Source organism: Pseudorasbora parva, chromosome 14, assembly GCF_024679245.1.
Source record: "Pseudorasbora parva isolate DD20220531a chromosome 14, ASM2467924v1, whole genome shotgun sequence".
Classification (NCBI taxonomy): Eukaryota; Metazoa; Chordata; class Actinopteri; order Cypriniformes; family Gobionidae; genus Pseudorasbora; species Pseudorasbora parva.
This window is the reverse complement of record NC_090185.1, coordinates 31,358,889-31,370,169: the sequence shown is the minus strand read 5'-3', so window position 1 is coordinate 31,370,169 and position 11,281 is coordinate 31,358,889. Positions and strand designations below refer to the sequence as shown.

Here is an 11,281-nt window from a genome sequence, read left to right as displayed (position 1 = left end):
GGTTCCCTTAGTAGATTTTCTGGCAGCGTGGAAACTTCTTCCCGAATATCTCAGTTTGGGTCCTGCGTACAATTGAAAAAGGGTACAGAATTCAGTTTGGGTCACACCCAAGCAAATTCAACAGAGTGGTACACACAGTAGTAAGCTCCAAACAGGCTCTGGTAATGGAAAAAGAAGTACAGACACTACTGCGAAAAGAGGCTATAGAGAGGGTCCATCCCTACAGCAGAGAGTCAGAGTTTTACAGCCGGTACTTCATAGTTCCAAAAAAGGATGGAAGGCAATGGCCCATTCTAGATCTGCGGCAGTTAAATCGCGCAGTCAAAAGTTTAAAATTCAAAATGCTCACACTGAAACAGATCGTGTGTCAGATCAGATCCGAGGACTGGTGTGTCACAATAGACCTGAAAGATACGCACTTTCACATCTCCATCCTTCCACAACACAAGAAGTTCCTCAGGTTTGCTTTCAGGGGCTGATATTTCAAGCATACCAATATCAGGTTCTTCCATTTGGCCTAGCTTTATCACCCCGCACATTCACAAAGTGCGTGGATACAGCTCTGGCTCCTTTAAGACTCCAGGGCATCCGCGTGCTGAATTATATAGACGATTGGCTTATCCTAGCACAGTCGAGACAGATGGCAGTTCAGCATCGAGATGCTGTCCTCGCCCATATGAGAAAGTTGGGGTAAAGGCTAAACGAGAAGAAAAGTGTGTTGTCACCCCTTCAGGTCACCACTTTTCTGGGTGTAGTGTGGGATTCGAAAACTATGACAGCTCGTCTATCGCCCGCCAGGGTCGATTCGACCCACACTTCCGTAAACAAAGTGAAGCTAGGCCAGTCGCTCACTGTAAAGCAGTTCCAGAAACTGCTGGGTTTGATGGCAACAGCGTCCAACGTGATACCTTTTGGCCTGCTGTGCATGAGACCCTTACAGTGGCTCAAAACCAAGGGATTTTCCCCGAGGGAGAATCCCTTTCGCACGATCAAGGTCTCGCGGCGATGCCTTCTTGCTTTGGTAGTGTGGAAGGACCGTTGGTTCCTGTCCCAAGGTCCGGTTTTGTGGGCCCCTTGTCATCACACAACGCTAACAACGGATGCTTCCCTCACCGGTTGGGGGGCGACCATGAGTGGTCGCTCGGTCCAGGGTCTGTGGAGCGGTCATCAGCTCTCCTGGCATATAAACCAGTTGGAACTGATGGCTGTGTTCCTGGCACTCAGGAGCTTTGGTCCATACGGACAACACGACAATGGTATCCTATATAAATCACCAGGGGGGTTTGCGCTCACGCCAGTTATGGAAATTGGTACACCGGGTCCTGATATGGGCCCAGGGGAAGTTGTTGTCGAGTCGTGCAATATACATTCCGCGCCTTCTAAACAAGGCGGCAGACTTCCTGTCGAGGCAGGGGCCTCTGCCAGGGGAATGGAGACTCCACCCTGAAGTGGTGGGTCTCCTCTGGGATTGCTTCGGGTAAGCTTAGGTGGATCTATTCGCGTCTCGAGAGACATCACACTGTCCATTATTTTACTTCCTCATGCATCCAGCTCCCCTGGGGCTGGATGCCATGGTGCAGACATGGCCAAGGCTGCATCTGTATGCCTTTCCCCCTCTGGCATTAATTCCAGGAGTTCTTGAGAGAGTTCGCCAGGATGGGGTCAGGCTATTGTTGATAGCCCCGTTCTGGCTGGGCAGAGTGTGGATGTCCGATATTGTGTCTCTCCTGGAGGATCCTCCCTGGGAAATTCTGGTCAGGGAGGACCTCCTGTCTCAGGCGTCGGGGTCAATCCTGCACCCGCGACTGGAGTTGTGGAAGCTGTGGGCCTGGCCCCTGAGGGGGTTCAGTTCATAGGCTCGGGTCTCTCTACTGAGGTAGTTGAGGCCATGTTACATTCTAGAGCTCCTTCTACGAGGAGACTTTATGCCCTAAAGTGGAAAGTCTTTGTTGCGTGGTGTACAAACCATTTGTTGAATCCGTTGAACTGTCAAGTCAATTCAGTGCTTGAATTTCTGCAGTAAAAGTTCTCTTCAGGGTTATCCCCATCCACTTTAAAAGTGTATGTGGCGGCTATATCGGCTTACCATGTTCATTTGGATGGTGCGTTGGTGGGTAGACACCAGGCCCGGAGTGGCCATCGGGAGAATCAGGAGAATTCCCGGTGGGCCGCTCTGTCCTCTCATAAATTGGGCCAGCAGACGGCTGCATCATTTTTCTTTTCTCTTAATTTTCTCTGTATGTCTGTGTGTGTTTAGTTACTGTGTGACTGATATAAAAACACCGCTAATTACACTAGATTTGAATTTAAAGCAGCGTTGTCAGAGCGCACTCTCTCTCTCTCTCTCTCTCTCTCTCTCTCTCTCTCTCTCTCTCTCTCTCTATCTCTCTCTCTTTCTCTCTCTCTCTCTCTTGGAGAAACAAAACAAAATCGTAATTTAATGCTGTGGAGAGAATATGCTAATCGCGGAAGGATAAATGGATAGTAAAAAGTTGCCAGGGGGAGCTGAAAAAGCCAGGTTAAAAAAAATAAATGCGTTGGAGGATGACATGGTCAAATGTGCCAAACAAACAGATATTTTTTTCTACACAAACGAGCACACAGAACATAGTGACTCAAGGTAACTTACAGTTACTATAGTAGTATATTTAAAGTTACATTTAACTTGTGCATTTGGCAAACACTTTTATCCAAAGTGACTTACATTGAAGGAATTATTTTTTTATGCAGATCACTGTTTTTATTTTGATTATCTGTTTCAATTAAAGTTCAGTGATTTTAGCCTTGTGACTTAATAAATAACAGGATAGTAAGAACAGATATGTCACTTAATTGTTCAAGGTTCCACCATGGCTTGATGTGGGATGGAAATGGGGATGGGGGGGGAATGATGTAAGAGAGAGTCGGTCTTGGGCTCCCGGGCTGAAAATGGGTCCCACACCGGTCCTGGTAGACACCCATGGGTAACTAGCTTCCTCCGTGATACTTTGAGGTTGAGGCCTGCAGCACGTTCAAGGGTACCAACCTGGGACCTGGCCATAGTACTAGAAGGCCTAGCGTTGGCTCATTTTGAACCGATCGAAGAGGTGCCGGAGAAATTTCTTACACTTAAAACACCTTTTCTTCTGGCTATTTCCTTGTTAAAGAGAGTGGGGGATCTACAAGCATTGTCAGTTTCCCCCTTTTGCTTAGAATTTGCACCTGTTATAAACAACTGTTATCGTGTTCCTGTTCCCGAGGGAAGGTTACATCCCTAAGGTCCTTCAGGGCCTATAGTGCTTCAGGCCTTTTCCCCACCTCCATTTCAAAACTTAGACCAGGAGAAACTGAATTTACTCTGTCCAGTAAGATTGTTAGATGCTTATGTCCACAAAACTGCCCTGTGGCACAAGTCTGATCAACTATTCATCTGTTTTGGCTCTCCTAGTAAAGGGAAACCTGCCTCTACGCAGACACTGAGTAAATTTATAGTTGAGGCTATTTCATTAGCATGTGAGTCGGCCGAACATCCTTCACCTTTAAAATTCTGAGCACATTCTACTAGGAGTATGGTGGCCTCTATGGCTCTTCTGTCAGGGGTCTCCCTTCAGGAAGCATGTGATGCGGCAGGGTGGTCCTCTCCGCACACATTTGTGAGGTTTTATAATCTGGACGTTGCTTCTACTCCGGGTTCTCGGGTGCTTGTATCATAATGTGTGCAGTGATTTCACATATACAGGCATTTGAGAGTTATGGCGGCGTGGGTATTAAGTTCCCGCAGCGTTCCAACCCAGTGCGAGTTCCCTCAATAAGGGGACGTCTCAGGTTATGTATGTAACCATGGCTCCCTGAGAGGGAACAAGACACTGCGTCACTTTGCCATACTCCCGACACGACTGTGACCGACTTGTTCGACCTATCAGAAGCTGACACTGTTTGGTTCAGGGGTGCTATATATAGTTTCCTGGTCAATGACATCATCCACCTGTGACGTTCGTGCACGCCATTGGACTGATTTCACGAGTGCTTCATGATGCAATCACGCAGGGGTGTTCCCGCAGCATTCCGATGCAGTGTCTCGTTCCCTCTCAGGGAACCATGGTTACATACGTAACCTGAGACGTTTCCTCCAGCACATTCCAAAGACCTTTTTAATGAATTTAAGGTCTGAAATGATTCTTTCAACCATTTGTTCACAATCTGAGCCTGATGAATCTTGTCATCCTGGTATATGGCCAGGATGTCTTCCTACATGGTAATTTAAGAAATGAAAAGCTACACACTCCGTCAATTGGAGTTATAAGAACTGCTGACAAACATATAGCATGCTAGAAGCATAAACATCACTGCAATAATGATCCAATCATTGATGCTTAAGCATTTTTATGACATTTTTTGTCCCTGGCACAAAAACCAGGGAAGATATTTTTAACTAATTAATCTTAATCGAGTGACAGTTCACAACTTGAATAAATACATTTAAATTAGATATAACAATCTTAATTTACATTTAACTGTGTTGAAAACAGCACATTATAACATGGACTCGAATTATTCACTGCTAGATGTCACTAAAAAAAAAATGTCTCTAAACTAGCAAAAGTAGACTCGGACACGCCCTAAGTGCACCTGCGCCACCATGCGCTTCAGAACATGTTCTCAGATCGTTAAAATGTTGTCCATAATATGAGAAGTATATGGAGGTGTGTTATTTTGAATATATCCAGAGAGCGGTTGAGCGGTCGGAATGAAACTCACCCCTACGGCTGTAATTGCGTGCGCCTCTCTTCTGCCTCTGATGCATCTCCTGTCAGAGATCAGAATGGTGTTCAATCAGATATCATCATTCACATCTCTCTCTCTTTCTCTCTCTCTCTCTCGCTCTCTCTCTCTCTCTCACACACACACACACACACACACACACACACACACACACACACACACACACACACACACACACACACACACACTTACAGTAGGATCTGCAGCGCTGCACAGGGCGAGGAGAAGCAACAGCAGGTTCAGTAATAATGTCATCGTCTCCTGAAGGTCTCTCAGTAAACTCCTGCAAAACAAACAGAAAGGATTGTCACACATATTCATGATTGTATTTATCAGATTTTGCTCTTACAACCAGAGCCAATACAGTTGATTGTGTTCTAATACACAAGGTTTCATTGACCTTCATGTCAAATTTACATCTTACCTCCAGAAACAAGTGCGCTTTACTCTGCTTCCTCTCCAGTCTATAATGAAGCGTTGCTGTAGGTCTCCTCTGTGTCTCTGGTCTGAGCTCGGGAATCTCAGAATATTTATCCCGGATGTGATGATGCTGATGTGGGGAGAGGAGAGGGACAGTCACACACACACCGGCTGTACGAGTCTGATAAGTGTGTGTTACATCCGTAAATAATGACATATCATTGATGAACACAAGGAGTGTGTGGACACTTAAAGCCCTATGCATGACAATATCAAAGAAGCGGACAGATATTGTAAAAAAAAGACAGCAAAACAATTCAGTTTGGTTTGAACTTGAAGTAATAAAACAATATAGTGTTAAAGACAAAAACGTTTTCATACATAATACAAATAGTAAAAGAAATGTGAACTTCTGCTTCTGATGTGCTTTGATCACAGAACACAAGAAAATGTCCCTATATTATAAGACTTTGTGCTTTATTAAACCATAGCAAAAGTAAATTTCTTACTGAAATGGATTGAATTAAATTGTTTTGTGTTTATATATATATATATATATAAAACAATGTTCAAAAGGGAAGAAGACGAGGGGTCGGCTTTCTGGGACTCGTAAGTGCTCTTTATTCTTTAAAGTCAGTCAACAAAACATAAAATAATCAAAACTCTTGGTTGTATGTCAATCGTCGGTTTCTCCTGCAGTTCCTCTCTGTGTTCTGCTCACTCGAGTCCTGGGTTTGTGTGTTTCTCTCTCTGTCTCAAGCCTTGCTTCCTGTTGGCTTATATCTTGTCTCTCCACGCAATTACTGCAATTACTACTTTGCACTTGACCTACTTAACCAGAGGCTCGTCCTCTGACTCTCTCCCGCCGCAGACTTCGCTAGAACACGACCCCTCGCCACAATACCCCCACCACCTGACTCAGGCTGGGGAGCCATCCGGCCTGCCATACCCCCCACCCCGTTTCTGGAAAGGAAGTCGGCCATCTGTGCCCTCGGCCTGTGGATCACCTTAAACTTAAATGGCTGTAAAGCCAGATACCAATGGGTGATCCACGTATTCCATATCCTTCAGTCTTGGGGCTGTTCCAGAGGAAAGTCATCGTGTTCTGTGAGTTTCAGCCTCATGCTCTGCTCTGTTCCTCTGTATTAGTACCCAGTGGTCCCGCCTCAGTCTCTACCACCTGTACAACCGCTCTTTCTCCCTGTCTCCTTTTATCCCAAGAGACATCCACACATAAATGTCCCAATAAACTACTAAAAGAAGACCAATTTGTCCCGAAAATCAGCAGATGTCTAAGGTGCGGGCTAACTACCGCCTCCACACTATGCTTTTGTCCCCGAAATTGAATGACGGCAGTTATTTAACGGATAATTCACCAGATCCCTGTGTACACACCGTACCCATGTGGCTCTTATCAAATGCCAACAGCTGTATCAGGCTTTGTTGGATCGAGGTCTGGTTACAGACCTCGATCCAGGAATCTACTGAAGCCGATAGCAACCCTCCTGGATACTCACTGGTATCTTATACAGCCCAGCTTGATCAGGGCAGCTTGTGGCATGTCGGGGACCCGGTTCAGTTTCCCCATCTCCATGATGGGACACCAATCTATAAAGTGACCCGGATCACTGCAACGCCAGCAGGCCGGCCCAGGCTTCCGTGCCGCCCCAGTGGTGGAAGCTGGTCAAGGAATTAGTGTGGAGAGAGAGGGAAAATGGGGCCAAAACACTGGTCATGGCCAGACAGCTCCATCCTTCTAGGGGGGGCCCGGGATCCCGACATCCCGTCCGGAAATCCCCCAGTCCTTCCCCGGGCTGTCCCCCTGGAACGGGCCTATGGGGAGATGGAGAGAGAGTGAAAGGGGAAGGGAGAGAGAGAGAGAGAAACCACCGGTAGATGTTCGCCGACCCCAGTGCACGCCACCCTTTGGTCCTCCACCAGCTGGATGGCCTGATCCAGCGACGCCGGGCGTTGACACTGGACACATTGCACATTTGTCAAAAGCGCAATAAACTGCTCCAGCACCACTGGATACATGATGTTGTCGGGTTGGATGGCCATCAGCCATCTGCGGCAGGCGTCCTAGAGCTTCTGGGCCATCATGAAGAGTCAAATATTCTCCCCCAGGGTCAGCGTCCGGAAGCGCTGAAGATGTTGTTAAGGGGAGAGACCAACCCGTTGAAATGATGGTTCGTTGAATGTCTTATAGACCAGGAGGTTCTGGACTGCCAACTGCTGAGCCGCAATCTGTGCCTCGCCAGACAGCATCGAGATGAGGCGCACCGGCCAGTCCAGTTGTAGCCACCCACACACCTCGGCGGACCTCTCCAACAGATCCAGAAAGGCTTCTGGATCATAATTTTGGCCCATATTGACATGTGAAGGGGTTGAGCCGGAGTTTGTTGGTGTTCCCCCCGATTTGAACCTCCTGGTCTATCCAGCTCCGGAACTGCTTGCGGTCCTGTTGCTGGATCTGAATGAGCATTTGGAATTGGCGCTCCTGCTCATCTCGGATCTCCAGCAGGGCCTGGTGTTGTTCCCCAGAGGGGAGGCCCACGAGTGACTAGATAATGTCCGCAAATGGCGATCCTGGTGGATATTGTACGGGGGCAGCGGTCTTCTTCCTCTCGGGTCTCGGCACCACTGTAACAGTGTTCAAAAGGGAGGTGAGGAAGAAGACAGGGGGTCGGCTTTCTGGGACTTGTAAGTTTTCTTTATTCCTTCTTTAAGTCAGACCATAAACCGTGTGCAAATGGCAACAGACATAAAATAATCAAAACTCTTGGTTGTATGTCAATCGTCGGTTTTTCCAGCAGTTCCTCTCTGCGTTCTGCTCACTCGAGTCCCAGGGTTGTGTGTTTCTCTCTCTTTCAAGCCCTGTTTCCTATTGGCTTATATCTTGTCTCTCCACGCAATTACTGCAACAAGAGACAGGTGTTTATCCTTTGTACTTCTAATCAAATCCTTGTCCAACTCGCAATGGGTTGTGGGCAATATCAGCCGTTAGAGTGTGCATCGATCCGCACTCCGAATTCTGACTGGAAATAGTAGACCATCCAGGTATCTTTGGCATACTTGGCATACAACATACTACAATTTGGGACATACTAATTCTATTTTCGAGTACTATTTAGTATGGATAGTATGCGAATTGGGATGCAGGGGTGGACTTGGGAGTGCTCTTGTTCAGGAAAGTAACTTTCGTATTTGTTTTAGCCAGTGGTGGCATGTAACGAAGTACAAATACTTTGTTACTGTACTTAAGTACATTTTTCACGTATCTGTACTTTATTTAAGTAGAACAAATAGTTCATACTTTTGACTTTTACTTCGTAAAAGTCGTTTTCGTTTCGCTTTTGACGTTTCGTTACATTTTCGTTACATTTTCTGATCAGTTTCAGAGCTCGATATAGGCTTGTCCGGATAATAATATATAATGAATAGGCTAATGAACTGACGGTTGCGCGGTTGAGGCTCGCAAGTTGAGCAGCCTCTCGAGGAGAAATGGTAACAAATCAGCCCCACTCACACTAAGAAACTCAGTAACATACTGCAGTAAAAATTCTAAATGTGTTGTTTTCCAATACCATCACAACAGAAAATGAGACACTGATTTCATATGACAGTTCCATAAACAGTTAATTAACATCAAGTCACTTACCTTTTATCGACTGCTTTATTGTTTTTTTTTGTTTGGTTTTTTTTTGGTTTTTTTTGGGGGGGGGGGTCCCCTTCGCTAGACATCGCGCTTGTTTTGGGGTGGAAATAGCTTTCGCATGGGCACTGTGGTGCGATTGAAAAGGGCACTTTCACTTTTTAAAGGGGCAGGGGCTCAAGCCCTTGTGCACGCATCTAGTTGAATCAAAGATTCAATGCCCTATTCATAAACAACTGCCTCATTCATAAACAAACCAGCCATTTGAACGAATCGACTCACCTGCCGCCACCTACTGGTGGTTTAGTAAAATAAATTAACCATCACTTACCATAATTTAATGCAGTTGTAATTTTTCAGTGTTAATTATTTAGTTTGATTGGTAACAACCCTATAGTGTCTTATTCTAATTTAATGTATTGATTAAATTTAGTACTTCTACTTTTACTAAAGTAAATATGTCTCTGGTTACTTGTACTTTTACTTAAGTACAGAGATTCAGTACTTCCTCCACCACTGGTTTTAGCAGATTTTAACGTATTTATTTCAATAAAACACTTGTACTGTAAGTGGTGATGGTGTTAATGGTTTACCTCGGATATGAGCGAGAGTGAGCTTGCAGAGAATGTGCTCAGTGTAAAAACGCACTTTTCTTTCGACCTGGAGCCTAATAAAACTTAAACAGAAAATATGGTCTCTTGTAGGCAATAACTGCACTTTTGGTTTAGAATAGTAAAGTTAATGTTAACCCTTTTCTTTCCCTATTTCTGTTTGCTGCTGCATCCTTTAAAGCTGCTGTCCGTAACTTTTTTTGTGTTCAAGATTTACAAAAATTAGATAATGAGAGTGTACAACATGAATCCATTTTCCAAACCGTGTTTTTGTCTCACCCTTAATCATTATGGTACACTTATAAGTATTTATATTGGGACTGTTTCAGGCCAGGCTGGTAGGAACCGCTGCGGAGGAGCACAGTCCCTGCGTGATCCGCCATAGACATAAACAGAGAGAAGTAGCTCCGGCTGCAATGTTCTTCCGCAAGATGCATGTAGTTCTGTTTATTAACCACTAGAGTGCAAAAACGTATGTACTGCAGCTTTAAGTATGGCTCAATTTCTCCAACTACAAGCTACGCCACAGATCAAACAGAAAATTTGCGCTGCGTTAATAAATTTAGTGCCATTAAAATTAATTTGCACTAATGCGTTACTAACACGTTACTTTTGACAGTGCTTTGGAAAATGTATATGTGCTATTTCAAATGGTGTGCCTTTGCAACAAAAGGTGTTATATACATCCTGCTGTTTATTAGCTGTGGCTCCTCTGTCTTGGGCTTAGAGAATAAGAGACTGCTTTGCGCCTTATATGGGATAGATCTTCAGTTTTATTAACATAACAGGAAAACAGCAGGGTAGAGTGTGAGTGATCTATATTAGGCAGCCTGCACTGGGCTCCTCTGTCTTGGGCCTAGATAATAAGAGATGGGTTTGCCCCTTATATGGCATAGATCTTCAGTTTTATTAACAAAACAGGAAAACAGCAGGGTGGTGGTGAGTTATCTACACTGAACTAAATTATAAATGCAACACTTTTGTTTTTGCCCCAATTTTCATGAGCTGAACTCAAATATCTAAGACTTTTTTTATGTAGACAAAAGGCCTATTTCACTCAAATGTTTTTCACAAATCGGTCTAAACCTGTGTTAGTGAGCACTTCTCCTTTGCCGAGATAATCCTCCACCTTAGGTGTGGCATATTAAGATGCTGATTAGACAGCATGATTATTGCACAGGTGTGCCTTAGGCTGGCCACAGTAAAAGGCCACTGTATTGCGGGGTCTGGGCCAGGGTGAAAAAAACATATACTTTATTGTATTTCAAATATATTATATTTTTCAATAGTATATTGTAAATATGTTAACAAAAATTTTACCATCTCTAAATATATAAAAAGTATATTAGCAACATGTGTTCGCAATACAGCTACACCTTTAAAATAATTGTATTTTAGTATATTGTCTAAAACTATACTTAAATATTCAAATGAAAGTTCTGTGTACTTTTGTAAAGTGTACTTATATGAACATTATTGTAAAATATATGTTTGGTAGATTTTAAACTATGCTCAAAATTGTTTTTGTAACAATACACTGAAAGTATTTTTTAAAAATACATCTTTAATATCATTAAGCTGTAGTATATCTAAAGTTAAATTTGTTTAATGTTTAAGGTAATTTATTCATGCTTAAGTGTTAAAATTAAGCATGAATAAAAAAGTGTTAAAACATGACAAATGCACTAAAAGCCAATATTTAAATATATGCAGTGTATGCTACAAGCCCTACTATTTGTTGTTGTTATTTAAAGGTGCTCTAAGTGATGTCATGTGTTTTTAGGCCAAAAAAAATCCCCTGAACACACTATAAAAAAAAAATGCGGCCTCTGTA

The 11,281-nt window shown here is 43.9% G+C and overlaps 1 protein-coding gene across 2 annotated transcripts in view; it reads right to left on the bottom strand.

Moving 5' to 3' along the window:
• Positions 1-5,307, bottom strand: part of LOC137040542 (tissue-type plasminogen activator-like) — a 36,131-nt gene extending 30,824 nt beyond the window's left edge. For both annotated transcript variants that reach the window (XM_067416243.1, XM_067416244.1), the window contains exons 1-3: positions 5,186-5,307; positions 4,954-5,044; positions 4,738-4,786 (exon numbers count right to left, since the gene is read on the bottom strand). In XM_067416243.1, coding sequence (XP_067272344.1) covers positions 4,738-4,786; positions 4,954-5,016 — 112 coding nt within the window. In that variant the 5' untranslated portion in view covers positions 5,017-5,044; positions 5,186-5,307. The remainder of the gene's footprint in view (positions 1-4,737; positions 4,787-4,953; positions 5,045-5,185) is intronic.
• Between the last annotated feature and the right edge of the window lie 5,974 nt (positions 5,308-11,281).